General features: G+C 35.9%; 2 protein-coding genes across 3 annotated transcripts; one reads left to right on the top strand and one right to left on the bottom strand.

Moving 5' to 3' along the window:
* Positions 1-355: 355 nt before the first annotated feature.
* On the top strand, positions 356-3,068 carry thap3 (THAP domain containing, apoptosis associated protein 3). The gene is made up of 4 exons (XM_077218674.1): positions 356-626; positions 724-919; positions 1,010-1,183; positions 1,271-3,068. Exons 1-4 carry the CDS (start codon positions 553-555, stop codon positions 1,517-1,519), a joined length of 693 nt encoding a protein of 230 aa, XP_077074789.1. The 5' UTR covers positions 356-552; the 3' UTR covers positions 1,520-3,068.
* dnajc11a (DnaJ (Hsp40) homolog, subfamily C, member 11a) lies at positions 1,717-13,211 on the bottom strand. Of its 2 annotated transcripts, XR_013198350.1 has the most exons (17): positions 13,065-13,196; positions 12,114-12,243; positions 11,855-11,928; positions 11,612-11,713; positions 11,395-11,532; positions 9,639-9,761; positions 9,453-9,526; positions 7,748-7,937; positions 6,651-6,736; positions 5,774-5,890; positions 5,532-5,687; positions 5,250-5,319; positions 4,970-5,027; positions 4,728-4,870; positions 3,102-3,231; positions 2,160-2,924; positions 1,717-2,070 (listed from the first exon to the last, which is right to left on the bottom strand). XR_013198350.1 is itself a non-coding variant. In XM_077218673.1 (16 exons), exons 1-16 carry the CDS (start codon positions 13,134-13,136, stop codon positions 2,902-2,904), a joined length of 1,686 nt encoding a protein of 561 aa, XP_077074788.1. In that variant the 5' UTR covers positions 13,137-13,211; the 3' UTR covers positions 1,717-2,901. The 2 variants fall into 2 exon arrangements, 1 of the variants encoding a protein (XP_077074788.1); XM_077218673.1 differs by having other exon boundaries at positions 1,717-2,924; positions 13,065-13,211.
* Positions 13,212-15,178: the final 1,967 nt, after the last annotated feature.

The raw sequence follows: 15,178 nt of genomic DNA, 5'->3' as shown, positions 1-15,178 counted from the left end.
AGTAAATGTCAATGTCCTGTGGATTGAACGAGCGTTGTAATTAAATAACAATTACATGTTTTAAATATGGAAAATGTATTACAACATGTTTTACATGCTTCCTTTTATGGAGCTATGACATAGAATTGTCTTTCAAAGGGGGAACTTTAATTAAACAGCTCTGATTGTGTCTTACACCATTCAAATAAAATGTTCACTTGAAATCTACTCTTCCATTTATAGTTGATTGTAATTATTTTTTTAAATCATAAATGTTACCAGACGTATTAAATATGTCAAGGAAGACTTAAATTAGTTACTAAAGTGCATTTGCGTCCCTAGGACTTTTATTTTGAAAAACGAATCACCGGAAAACATACTGAAATAAATATAATTCAGTTCGTTTCAAGGATTGTTTTAGTGAATAAGGAAATGTTGGCTCAGATTTGTCTTTTATATTGATTGTAATATAATGTGTGTATATATATATATCAAATAATAGAGCAAAGGACATGTTGAATTTTTGAGACACTGCGGGGCTTTTCATAGCCGCCATATTTGTTCGGGGCAAAGATGCCGAAAAGTTGTTCTGCATATAATTGCACAAATAGGTACAATAACAAAAATCCCGAGATCACGTTTCACAGGTAGGTAATGATAGATAGCTCACTGTCATGATGATTTGAGAGCATATTAAAAAGGTATCCGAAATATATTTAGCAATTTACCATCATCCCTTGTCAGGTTTCCTTTCAGCAAACCATCGGTTCTGAGACAATGGTTAAACAACATTGGACGTGACGACTTTCAGCCAAGGAAACACATGGTTATCTGTTCACTTCATTTCACCCCGGACTGTTTCAGTGGTTTGGGCAACCGTAAAAATCTGTTGTGGAACGCAGTGCCAACTCTCTTTGCAGTACCACATCAGGAGGCAAAGGTAAATCAGATCACAGCCTTATTATCTGAAATACAACTAATGCACAATGTGATTTTCATCCGTATCTCATTGTCATTTTTCTACCGTCAGCAAAATAATTCTAGGAAGAGGCTGAAGAGAGCTTTAAAATCTGCTGTTGATAAATGTGATGGCATTTCACCTGATAGGACCCATCCTTTCACTGAGGATGCCCAAACTGAAGAGATGCTTGAGGATGCTCAACACATTCACAATAATGTAGAGGTTTACTGTCAAACCACAAAGGTGAATCTTTTATCTTAAAATATACACCTATATTTCTATGTATAGGCAATAGTTATGCATTAAATGCTCCTTTTTTTTTTTAAACAGGATTCAGCTGCTGCAGACCACACCTATGCCCTTTTGGACCCATGCACTACCAAAGCCCGTCTGTTTGACATTTTAGATGCCAACAGATGGCTACAGAGAAGGCTGCAGACCAAACACAGAGTGATAAAAAGAATGAAACTTAAACTGCAAGACGCTCAAAGAGAACTTCTGACTTTGCGTCAAAAGGTCAGCTATAGACACACGCATTTCCAAAGACGCTCAAGATGCACAAACATCTTTGAACTGTAAAGAAGTCTGAACTTTTGGACATTAATGCATGCTTTAGAAGTATACATTTTTAGTTCATGTCAAGTAATGTAGCTAACTATAACCTTATTGTAAAGTTATTAAATACTATCAAATATCACCCCGCTAATAAATTGAGGAAACATTAAGTAAAAAAAAAAAAAAATCTGCTTGTTTACACCATTTAAACACAATACACCTTTCTGTTGTTCCTTGATTTATTTTAAAAAGGACAGTCTATACTTGCTGCAAATGGTAGGCAATTAGGTAAAATATAACAATAAACATCTTTGAACAAAACCAATACTCCAGCAAACAATTATAGATCGTCTTTTTTAACATCAGTCAAATGGCAAGTGTGCAGAATGGACATTTCATATAAATTATGAGTCTTTCAAATAAAAGATCAAGACAGAAATTAATTTGCTTTCATAAAGTCCCCAAATATCAAAAAGGCAACAAAAAGTTTAAATCAACCAAAGACTGTTATAAGGGTGTAGATCTTTCCTGTATGAAGTATGGCACTAAAATGCAGGGATTAAGGGAGATTGAGCCTAAAAAAACAAACAGAGGATGTTTCAGTATTAATCCTTTATCCACTGCTATTCAAGTCTTTGGACACAAGGTGGGAGACTAGCCCTACTTGAGATTTAGTTCACATTCTGTTTCCTCAACCAGCACACATTGACAGTACCGGCATATTGTGTGCATTGGCCCCTTTAATTCCTATGAAACTGCAGGCAGTCGTGGAGTGCGAGAGGTGGGCCTCCAAATTTTAGACTCAAGGGAATGAGATAAAAGAGAAAAATAATGCAGATGATTAAGCAGTTAGGGTTTCACTAAGAACATGCTTTGCCTCCCAAACACTTGCAAGATCATTTATTTAGAAGCCGGTGGTACAAAAAGTCAGACACAGAAAGGAGGCTGACAGCTGGGGTACACACCAGCTCCTGTGCGATTTAGTGAGTCGGATCAAGCAGCAATGGTTTCTCTGTGATGTAATGAGGGTAAAATAGCTCTCTCTGGTGAGTGCTGATTACAGGCACTGTTGTGGATCCATATTTAAAGAAGAGGGGCTTTGTTTAAAAATGGTTATGAGGCCAACCAACACAAAAATATATATTTTGTCTTGCTTTTTCTGGGAAAGGCCATCATTTTATTAGTGGAAATCCAGTAAATTAAACGTTCCAATTAAATGTTCTAAATTGCAAACAGATATCATGTAGATTATCATTTAAAACAGAACAATATAAAGGATAAATAGGTATATGAAGACTTTTATGGGCACAGAGTGTTTCCAGGGCACTACTCCAAAACATCTGTCTCATCAGTCTATACCAGTCCAAGCTGTTCCTTTTAGCTCAAGAGATATATGTTCCTAACTGTCATTCATTATCAATCCTGTGGGCTACAAGAGAGAGGGAAGAAAATAACATGGGATTTTAAAATACAATTAGGAATAAAATTCATCTTCACTGCTGGTAAACACAATTAAGCATTTGTCATCATGAAGTCAGGATTACATGGATTAAATGAAATGCTCTAAAAACAATTGCAGATTGTTGTGTTTGTTTTGCGTACTCACATTGTTTTGGTATCCTGAGTGCTTCTGTGTCACCACATAGAACTTGGTGCATCACACCTCTGAACTGATACAGCATCTTCAGACTCTTTTCCTCACCTACACAGGGGTCGTAGAAGCCTGGTAAACCAGCCTGAGGACATTCATGCAAAAACAACCAATTAATACCTGCAACACTGCTTAACATTAGGGGTGCAGAATTTCCACTTTCTCAAGGTTTTTCTTAAGTTTGTTAAACATTTTGTACAACACTATTAGAAGTGCAACTTTAGGACTTTTGAGACTGACATTATTTAGGTAACACTTTACAATAAGGTTTAATTTGTTAACATTAGTTAATGCATTAACTAACATGAACTCACAATGAGCAATACATTTGTTACAGTATTTATTAAACTTTGTTAATGTTAGTTAATAAAAAAATAGTTGTTCATTGTTCATGTTAGTTTACAGTGCATTAACTAATGTTAAGAACTACAACTTTTAATTTTAATAACGTATTAGTAAATGTTGAAATCAACATTAAGATGAATAAATACTGTAGAAGTATTGTTCATTCTTAGTTCAAGTTAACTGATGTAGTTAACTAATGAAACCTTATTGTAAAGTGTTACCATAATTCTTTCCAAAGAACCTCTTTTACATGAATTAAGCTACATTTTAAAATGTCAACATTAAATGGAATATTAAGGAAACATACTACCTTGCAAAAGTTTGTGGTAGGTAAGAATTTTTTTTTTTTTAAATGTTTTTGAAGTCTCTAAAGTCTCACCAAGGCTGCATTTATTTGATCAAAAAGTAAAAACAGTAGTATTGTGAAATATTACTACAACTTAAAATAAATGTTTTCTATTTTAATTAGGGCTGTTAATAGACTATTTTTTAATCATGATTAAATTGCACCCATTTTGTGCGATTAATTGCACACTTATTATAAAATTAAGCATACACCATTTATCTATGGTTAAAAAGATCATTTTGTTATCATTTGCTTTATCCAGACAACTAAACCATCAGATTGAAAGGTTATTATCAAAAAACGGCATTTTTCTGCAAGCATTTTTAAATGTAAATTTAAGTGTCTTTCCAAAAAAGTACACTTTAATAAACAAATGATATAAGGAGTACTTATAATTCTAAAATTTATGCACACCAAAGCACCAATGAAAACAAAAAAACTTCAGAATTCACTGTGTATAGTATGTGTACAGTGCAACAGCAAAGAGCTTGTTTACATTTTCACAAGTTGTGATACTGAACAGGACCACATGGAGATAAAAAACACAAAACGTAATTTACTTTGCTGAATGAAAAATATTTCTTTAAAACAAATTACTGACCTGACACTTTTGATCTTGTGTACATTTGCATCTTTTTATTTATTTATAATTTTACATTAACTTGCATTTTCTTTCCCCCTTCTTTCAGTACAGCATTACACACAAAAAAAGTACTGTATAACCATTTGATATTTCAAAAGCAAAATCACGCGACAGGAAATCTATAAAATAGATTAAACTAGAGAAACTTTTTTGTGAATTCATTACTGTTCTAATAACTCCCTATTCTCATCAGTTATTTGTCTTTTGGAAGAAAACAAATGACAAAGCAAGTATAACTTTGATTTACCTTAGAAGCTTCTGTGAGAATGAGCTTCGAGTCCTTCACCAGGCACTGTAGAGGCACAGTGACATCAATGACCCTTGCCCTTTCGTGCTTACGGCTGTTGTCTGTCACAAACTTGCCATACCAGGCATTGAGGATAATCAGACCTGGAATACAACCCAACTGAGTCACCAATCCTCATTTGGCACAAAGTTTAAATCATAGTTTGATCATACCCAATGTTATTGGGAGTTATGCGGTCATACCCATTCTGGACTCCTCCGCTTCGATAATTCTACGCACAGACTCTTGCATCAGCAGAACCTAGAGAAAAGAGTGATTTCAAGTAAGACTGCTTGTATATGCACATAGTGAAGGCACACATTTATCACCCTGACACAGCGACTGATGTGCAGATAGGAACGGTAGCCTGACGCTAACTCACTGTTTCTCCAAGCACAAAGCGCCTGCCGTGAAAGTTATGACCACTTTAAACGGCCATGCATTATAAATTATTTGCAGCGTATTTAGACATTATAAACTCACAGCTGCTTCTGCCTCTTGCTTCTTCTTGGCGACGTCTGATGCCGAGCTCTCCCGCTGCTTCTCAAGCTCCCTAAACAAAAGGTTCAATGTTAATTCATCATTTGCTCTTTTACTCCATTTCATGGCCATTTAAAAGGATTTCAGTCTATTATTTTCCAGACTCACAGGGGATAAACGTTGGAGAAGAGTGTTTAGAAGTCAATTGGCCAATAAAAGACAACAAAATGAAACAGGTGGAGAATGTGACTGCGACTGCAGATGTAATCAGCTAAAAAGGCTTACTGTTCCTGCTGAGAACACACATAAGGTCTGATAACTAGCCGCTGGATGGCCAAGTAGAACACAAGGGGTCCGACAGTGGCATAAAACACGGCGCTGGGTAGAAGCTGGTCTGTTAAGTGAATTGGGAAGAAGTACGTCTGACTCGCTCGGTTCAACCTGAGATGGACAAAAACACCACAATTTCAGAGCCACTAAAAAACTGCTAATGGGAAACAGCTTCAAAATGATCAAAAGCCTTTTACTTGATCTTGAGAGAGACGCCCTGAGGTACTCCAACACTGACAGTAGCACCCAGGACACTGTGCCTACTGATCTTAGTCTCTGCACCGTATTCCACCACCGTACCGAAAAACCCTGACCTGCAACACAAGTGCTGTTTATATTAACAGGATAGAAACAGAAAATGTGAATCATCAAGACATTTGAGAGGACGATTGATTAGTTGTGACTAACCACAAATAAACTGCAGGTCATGTGAACACAGAATCTAGGATATCAGTCACAGAGGCTGCATTTACACTACACGGATCTTGTTTGTTTATATATTTATGTTAGACTAGCAGTCTTCAACCCCCAAGGGGGTCCACAACAATACTGCTATGTTCGCCATATTTGATCACAAATGTATAATAAGCATCAAACAAAAATACAATGTTAACTTAACTTCAACTAAAGCTTGAACCAAAGCTTATAATTACATAATACTAAAAAAAAAACAGACTGAATGAATATAAAGAAAGGTACATTTTACATACAGATACACTTTACTATTTCTAAAATAACAAAATTAAAATACCTCTTATAGCTCGTTTTATTTGTGCATGCAATTATGATTCACATTTAGGGAATTCAATGCTTTTAGTAACCTCACTTGAGCCTATCATAATCAGTTGACTTTATTAAATTGTATAAAATAATAAAAATCACAATTAAAATAAATAATTATTTACAAATACTGTGCATAATGATAATTAAAAAATTAAAAGAATATTGGTAGACAAATGTTTACCACTACACGGTTTAAAAAGTTTTGAAAAGAAAAAAAATAACTGTGCACAATAAAACAAGCCATTTTTGTGCAAAACAAAAAGACAAAGGCAGCAATCCAACGATACATACTTGACAGAGCCCTTGATCTTGGTCTGATCATCATCCTGGAATTTGTACTGGTAGCTCATCATAATAAACGTATGTGGAATTCCCAGCTATGGTGATAAAAAAGTGGTAAGTCCTAAGAACAGTGGTTGGAAAAAGGAAACTTTGGCATAAAGACAGGGCTCCAGACTAACTTTTTTTTACTAGTTCACAAGGCTCCAGACTAACATTTGAAGGCAGCAGCACCGGAGCCACTGAGTTCTACAAAAAATATCGGTAGCACTGAGGCTGACAATAAAGCACTAAGCTTGATTTAGGGTGTAGATTAAATTAACTTTATTATCATTCATAATGTCTTAGTATTAATTAAAAAGCAAAACGAGTGAAAAAAATTATATTAGGGAGTGAAAATAACCAATAAGCATCCTACTTTTTTTTTTTTATTAAATAAGTGTTTAAATAAGAGTTTTCCTACATTTAAAATGTTTTTAGTTTTAGGACAATCTTTGAAGGATGAACAAAAAATGTGTTGGTCATCACATTAAAAATAACATTTATATATTATAGTTTTGAAGTTCTGGAAAAAGATGTGTAGTACTTGTAAGCGTTTGACTATTTGTGTCACAATACAATAGTTATGGTTAGAGTGTACTACATTAGCCTAAATCCATGCTGCATGTTGCTGATTTGTGGACTGAAGGCCTTCTGTAAGTGTTTCTTCACGTCAGCACTGTTTAATCTGATATCTATGGTTTATAATAGAGAACTCTGCGCTGAATCGGAATGTTTCTCGCAAGCGATGATGTTATTAATTCTGAGGCCAATTCAATGGATTTCTTCACTGGATCTCCTAGTAAAAGAGCTGCGTGATCGAGATCGGCCTGCAACTGGCAAGTTCGAAGCGCTGCGCTGTCAATTATTGGTCCAAACTAATAAACGGCATAAATGAGTAGAGCATTTTCGTTCTGCTTTCATTTTGTTTGCATTCCCTGCTCGGCAACGTTGTGGTCGCGCCAGCGCGACCTAAATAAATATTTGGTTGCATCGGCAGGAAAAATGGTTTCAAAATGCGACCAATTGGTCACAGTCTGGAGCCTGTCTGTGCAAAAAAGGCAACTGACCTGCACAGCAAAGGTGAAATGACTGCTTTTGGTGTCCCTGACGATGCTGGTGTTCATGGAAGACTGAGTTCCCCAGCGCCACTGTAAATAACCCATAGTGTTTTTGTCTAGGTGGCGTGCAAGCATAGTAGTGACACCCGGCCGTATACCACGGGATGAAAACTGCATGCCACAATGAGCCGTTGTGAAGCTGAAAAACACAAATATATCTCAGTTAGGGCTGGGCGATAAATCGATTTTATCGATTAACTCGAATGTGTAGTTTACGCCGATTTTTTTGAATGAAAATCGGTTTTCTCTTTAACAACCGCCGACGCTCCCCTCTGGGCTCCTGTAGTTCCGACCGGGCTCAGCGCTTGCCACGATAGAGATACACAAACAACATGGCAAATGAGCATGACCGCGGCAGCAGAAGCACACCCGCCGTAAACATTTTCAAGCTGAATCTGCAGGGCCGCCAACTCTCTCGAGTTCACTGTGAGAGACGCAATTCTGTCACTTTTTACACGCTCTCACGCCACACATCCATTTTATCACGCAGAGAAAAAACGCGAAGCAAAGAGGACACTGACACCGACAGACAAGACAGAGAAGGTTACTATCGATATGAAACAGATTCTCAGCTCTCAGATTCTGTCAGTTTTATTACAAAATTCAAACAATAAACACCGTTTTGGCGCTTGTAAATGTGACGTGAGAGAACGCTGACAGATCTCAGTTCAAGCGGCACGTGAACCAAACATCTGTTACTCTTTACTACAAACTTACCGAGATGTAATAAAATCGATCCATCAGTGTTTTTCAACCGCAAGATGTCCATAAAACAGTTGGAGAACAACATATGCCACGTAATGTTATATTTACCTCAGGATGGCTTTTAATGACCCATAGCACGCATGTTAGTTAGACGCATTATAAAATAAAAAAACGCATTATATTTAATTTGAGTTAGTTTTAACCTTTAATAATACCAGCTGACAGGGCTCTCTATGTTTACAGCATTAGGTGATTTTTTTTTTGGGAGAACAATTAACACATTAACGTATCTACTTTTAGATAGTAGTACGATAGTTCTTAGGTAGTAGTACGTAGCTACTACGTACCTATTTATCCAAAGGAATTTATATTGAATCAAGATCAGAATCAAATCACAAGAATTGAATTGAAATTGTGAAATTTGTGTTAAGCAATAATAAAAACAGTAGCAAACCAGTAAACTTAATACAATTATATTTAGTTACCAAATAATTTGACAATCACAATACACTTATTGTGATGCAAGTTTTTGTTTTTTTTACACATCCCCCCAATCCCAATCCACCCATTTTATTTTATGTTACATTTTCATTGTTTTCAAAGACAGGGCCTGCCCTCTTGTCTTTTTGGCTTGTTGTTTCTGATTGCACTTTAATGGAGATCAAATCCCAGAAGGGAATATTAAAACAAAATAAAGTTAAAACTTGTTTTGAACAATTTCTTTGTCATCTGCAGATTGATTTTAAGTAGGGAGAGAAAAAAATCGATTTAAATCGTAAATCGGATTTTTTGTGAAAAAATCGGGGATTTTTTTTTTAGGCCATATCGCCCAGCCCTAATCTCAGTATACAATACACAAAATAGTATGCGACATATAACAAAAAAACAGCATACAATTTTCTAAGCTTAAACATATTTCTCAAACACCCCTGATATGCAATGGACTCACCAGCGTGAAGTCAAGTTACGGAAAATCTTCAGCCCGAAGAGAGGGCCATGAGTGTCACCTGCCCCAAACTCAACCTGTATTAAACATATAAATATGTTATAAGATATAAATCATGTTTGGTTTCATAATCAGCAAACATTGTAATCCAGCCCATTAGTATGTAAAGCATTAACTGAATGTCCTCACCTCTCCCCAGCCCTTCGCCGAGGTAACTCTTCGCAAGGCTAAGTTTATGTTTCCTCCCCCATTGCCATTGTGTGTGGAGAGAGAGCCAGAAAGAATGGCCGTGTCTGAGGTGGTCAGAGGGGCCTATGAGATCAAGGATAGACAGCCTATAAAATGTATGACTGTATCAAGATCAGGGTCAATGACATATATATATATATATATATATATATATATATCCATGATAAAGAAAGGGGAAATTTTTTGTGAATTTCAATTTATTGACTATATAAATATAAGAAAAATATTAACAAATTCAACAGGAAAAAATTAGTGTCACGCCATTAACCCTTATTCTGAAAGCATATTTACATGTAAATAATTGCACTGAGTCTAATCAAAATATAATAATAGATGGCCTACTGTACTGTTCAAAAGTTTGGGGTAGGTAATTTTTTTTTAATGTTTTTTGTGGTTTACTCTCGCTGCATTTATTTGAACATAATGCAGTAAAAATAGCAATATTGTGAAACATTACAATTTAAATAGCTGTTTTCTTTTAAAAATGTATTTTATTCCTGTGATGGCAAAGCTGAATTTTAATCATCAAAGATCAGTGTCAATTGATCCTTCAGAAATTCTAATAGTTGGTGCCCAAGAAATATTCCTTTTTATTATCAATGTTGAAATGTTGAATGTTGCTGAAAGGGATAGTTCACCCAAAAATCCATTAAAATTTCTGTGGAAACAGTTTTCACTTTTTTCAGGATGAAGAGAAAGTTCAAAAGATCAGCATGTATTTGATTGAAATATAAATATTTTGTAACATTATAATTGTCTTTACTGTCACTTTTGATCAATTACAAACATCTTTACTTTTACTTTTGATCAATTACATTTTTTATACTTAATATAATAATAATAAACTATTTTATATAGCGCCTTTAAAGTGGCTTCAAGGCACTTTACACAATAAAACAGACAGATAAAAATACAAAGAGTAAGTGAAAAAAGGGAACAGAATGGAATACAATTACGGTAGTTAAAACCATCAATAAAAAGCTGATCTAAAAAATAAAAAAAAAGTTATTTTAAGGTTAGATTTAAAAATGTTTAGATTCTGTGCATCTCTATAATGAGAAGGGAGATAATAATGTTCTATAATGTTCCAGAGTCTAGGAGCATAGGATGAGAAAGCCCTGTTCCTTACAGATCGCAAAAATATCTGTGGGGCAGCCAGTAAACCAGCTTGAGAGGAGCGCAAAAGACGATTAGGAGTATGTAAAGTTAAAAGCGCAGACAGATACTGAGGGGCCAGACGATGCAGTGCCTTACATGTGAGCATAAGGATTTTAAAATCAACGTGGAACCTGACTGGGATCCAATCCAGTATTGGAGTGATGTGTTCATCTCTCCTGTATCCAGTCAAGATCCTAGCAGCAGAATTTTGCACACATTGCAATTTGCTGAGTGTGGTTTTAGGAATCCCAGAAAGAAGTGCATTGCAGTATTCAATGCAGGATAAAACAAAAGTATCGATAAGCCTTTCAGTCACAGGGGAAGATGATATAGGGTGAAGTCTAGCAATATTTCTGAGATGAAAAAATTACACGTGCGAGTCAAATTACAAGTGCGAGTCAAAAGACAAACTCAAATCAAATCTAACTCCTTAATTCTTAAAAAAAAAAAGAAAGAAAAAAAGTACTGACCCAAACCTTTAAACAGTAATGTATCTATGAAGGTTTACATCAGCAGAAACATCATGTAAGGACTGTACCTCTATAGACTGAGATATGTGCATCCTGTTGATCTCAATGTGCGGTAAACCGCCGCTACCACCAGCAGAGATCTCTTCATAATCCTCCTCATAGTGATCAAAGAGGTCTGTCGCATCAATACCCACGCTTATTGTCCCCTGAGTGAGACAGCTAACAATCAACGAGACTTGTATTAATATTGACGGCGGATACTGCTTTGAAGGCATTAGGTCAAACCTTAGGGTTGGTCCTTTGCTGTAGTCTTCTCTCCTCTCTCTCTCTTTGAAGTCGCTCATACTCTTCACGGATCTCTGCTGGCGTTCTTTTCCTCTCTACTACCTAGAGATCATTTTATTGTGTAGTAGTGAGCACAAAAAAAGATGACACATAAGCCCACTGGGGAAATTATTTGCTCGAAATGTAATAGAACCATGGAACGAATGCTAAAGCATTTATTAGTCTTCCGAATCTTCAACTTACCTCCCATCCTTCCACATCCAGCCCTCTCTTCCCATATACGTCATAGATTGCTCTAGATTGTGGGTCGCTTAGTACTACAGAAGCAAATAAATCACAATCCTCAAATATTCATGAGTGGTATTAAAAACTTATGTTTACAGTAAAGAAATGCTGTCTGCTAAAACATTACAAAACACTTATTTGATAATAAAAACAGGCACATAAAAGTGTATTGCTTTGTCAGGGGCTTTAAATGGCTGAGTGTGCAAAAACATTGTACCTTCATAAGCCTTGTGCACCGAGTTAAAAAGCTGCTCTGCCTGCCTCTTAAGCTCTGGATCTCTGTGCTTGTCTGGGTGGTAGAGCATGCAAAGACGGCGATATGAAGCCTTGAGCTCATCCTGTGTGGCCTGAACATACAATTAAAAAGAAACTGTTCATTCTTCAGACCCATCATCATACACCTAAACTTCAGCGTTGCTCTTTGAAGGGGAATATACAATAAAAAGGTGCAAAAATCAACTCTAAAAACTAGTTCAGAAATGGCTGGTAATCAAGAACCTTACAAGACTTTTGTGTGCACACTGACCATTATATCAAAAAATGCAAATTGTCATAATTTACTCCCTCTCCAAAACTTTTTTCTTCTGTTTGACTGAGGTTAGAAAAAATGAAAAAGTCAAAGTCACCATTTGATTTGATTGTATGGCAAAAAATAACGCCAGTCTCTAACATTCTGCATAACATATCCACAGAGGAAAGTTATACAAGTTTTTATGAGGGTGGAGTAAATTATGATAGACATTTCACTTTTGGGTCAACTTCATTAAAATGACCTTAACAGTTGGCGAAGGAAAAATTATCTCAGAAAAAGGTTCAATGAATGTTTAAATGTCATTTGTAGTGTTTTCGTGATTGAAGTCAATATTTTGGTAACAGTTTCAATTTTACAGTTGTGAAGTGTCAACAAGAATCGCGTATACCTCGTGCTTCTCGTTGAAGTCTAAAAAGAACAGAATGCATTTATGTATTATATGTTTCACATCTATTAGAAACCGTGCAGTCAAATTCCAATGATAAACAAGGGTCACGGTGTGCTGCTGACTGAGCCACAGCTTAACGGCATGCTGTCGGATCCTGTTTAAGATTGCGATATGTGAAACGCCTGCTTCTACTACTCACTTGCGGCCCTCTTATCTTATACTTCTCATTTAACAAGAGTGTGTCATACCTCTCTGCGGACGTTTAACAAAGAATAATAGTCATCATTGTCGATTTCATCTTCTTCCAAGGCCGCCGCCATATTTACCACCTTTCATCGCCGCCCCAGCGCCAGATCAAACTTTGATCTTTGGTGTGTAGAGTCGGAGCGCATGAAAGTCTTTAGTGCCACCCTCAGGATGGGAGGAACACTGAACAAAAGGCTGGGGTGACTACTTTGGGACCGTCCCAATGTAGTCTGTTGACAGGTAGGTAGAACATCAAATCATAGCATTCGGACCGAATGGACGAGCATTTTTTGGTCCTGTGACTTCCAAAGAAGATTTCCATGTTTTAATATTTAGACCACTTCTATAATTGATTGCTATCGGGATGTTTCAATAATAAAAAGTGTTTATAAAACAAATTTATAAAACAAATTGCCTATCATACCTCATATCATATCCTTCGTGTCCACAAATGTTTGCACACATTCCAATTCATGATAAAGAACTGAGGGAAAATGAGTTTATTATGAAATGTAAAACAAAAATGTTTTTGGAGATGAAGGCATTTATGTCATCTTTTGTTTTGGTGTAAATTAATCACTTAACACCAAACTGCCAAACGTTTTACAAAGTACACGCATGGGCCTACTCATCTCTATATGCAACACTTCATGTTTTACTACACAATTTATTTTCATCTACAGTTGAAAATATCTACAATATTCATCTACAATATTCACATCTAAGTTTTTCTTGACATTGTGTGAAGTTCCTGAACTTATTAAATAATGGGATACAATGCCAATACCCACATTTAAGTTCCCTGCACTTGACCACATACTTACATGAAACATTTCTAGAGTTTGGCCAAAGTGGGTGTGAAGACTGCGTTTTAAGACTTTTGTGTACTCACTGGGACACACTTAACCACTGCATGCTTGTTATGCTTCATTCGCAAACGTTTTGCAAAATATAATTCTTATGTGTTTGACTTCTTGGGAAATATCAATGGTATGACCCATTTTAGATGCATCCAAAATTACAACAACAGTGGTTACATATAAACATATTTAAATTTGTACATTTAAAAGTTTCATTTTTTAAATCAAAATTATTGCTTGGAACAAATCAATATTGCTGAAAATTTGTAGGGACATGTTGTTGCCAAAAATATAAAGCACATGGCAAATACATTTTAAAATTTATTGGCTGAAGGGGATGTCATATGATATTAGTAAGGTGTTTTTTGTTTTTTATGGTTGAATATATTATTGTATTTTACTGTATATCAACAGTAAATGGGACGTTTTATATGAATGTGAAGGAGGCATTAGCACATGTTAGGTCACATGCTGTCAGGGCTCCATTGTGAGTTCATTTTAGACTACAAAATACAAAATGTGTTTTCTAAAGTTTTTGGTAATTTTTAGTGCACATTTTGTAAAAACAGTCACCCAAAGACCAAAAAATCTGTTCATCATGCATAAATGACAAAGTCCTTTTAGGGGATATATTTTTTCTGTGTAGCTGGCACTATTGTTCAGTGCTGACAGACAGTATAATAGTCTTTTTGCCTGTGTTTTAGGCCCTGTCCACATGGAGACGCGTTTAGCTGTAGCCTATACGTAAAAAAATTTTATCGGACCGGCATTTCATCCAGACGGATCCGGCGTTTTGGGAGACTGAAACCGCTATTTTTTGAAACCGGGTCCCAGGGTGGATAAATCTGCAAACGACACCCTTGCGTCTTCGTGTGTACGGCCAATCCGTATATTTTGTGAAACGATGATGTCATCACCCCACGTGTCGACTAATCAGACGCACTAAATCAGTAGCCTAACATCAACAACAACTGCCACTACTTGCTTGAGTTCATGCTGCAGACGCTACTGAGCCACTTATTTCTTTATTTATTATTTAGGCCTACTTTAATGTATTTGTATTTCTTTGTTTTACTTCTTTATTTATTTATATTTCTTTCTTATGTTATGATGCTTGTATTTTGTCTGATTAAGACATTTCGTATTTTGTAGGGATGTGCATTTCAAGCAAAAATAATATTCGATGATCGCTGGGAATTATTTGATTAGCCTATTATTCAAAAAACGCACCTCAGCCCCTCATGCTCACCGGTAAC

This window comes from Siphateles boraxobius, unplaced genomic scaffold (genome assembly GCF_051911475.1).
Source record: "Siphateles boraxobius isolate OS27281-9 unplaced genomic scaffold, OSU_SipBor_1 77, whole genome shotgun sequence".
Classification (NCBI taxonomy): Eukaryota; Metazoa; Chordata; class Actinopteri; order Cypriniformes; family Leuciscidae; genus Siphateles; species Siphateles boraxobius.
The sequence above is the reverse complement of the archived record's forward strand: the minus strand, read 5'-3'. Positions and strand labels throughout refer to the sequence as shown.

Excerpts from the sequence above, each read along its gene's own strand:
- thap3 (XM_077218674.1), top strand. The coding sequence starts at position 553 with ATGCCGAAAAGTTGTTCTGCATATAATTGCACAAATAGGTACAATAAC. Across the intron at positions 627-723 it reads CCCGAGATCACGTTTCACAG|GTTTCCTTTCAGCAAACCAT; the intron begins GTAGGTAATGAT and ends ATCCCTTGTCAG. Across the intron at positions 1,184-1,270 it reads TTTACTGTCAAACCACAAAG|GATTCAGCTGCTGCAGACCA; the intron begins GTGAATCTTTTA and ends TTTTTTAAACAG.
- dnajc11a (XM_077218673.1), bottom strand. The coding sequence starts at position 13,136 with ATGGCGGCGGCCTTGGAAGAAGATGAAATCGACAATGATGACTATTAT. Across the intron at positions 11,929-12,113 it reads GGTGCACAAGGCTTATGAAG|TACTAAGCGACCCACAATCT; the intron begins GTACAATGTTTT and ends TTGCTTCTGTAG. Across the intron at positions 9,527-9,638 it reads CGGCGAAGGGCTGGGGAGAG|GTTGAGTTTGGGGCAGGTGA; the intron begins GTGAGGACATTC and ends TGTTTAATACAG.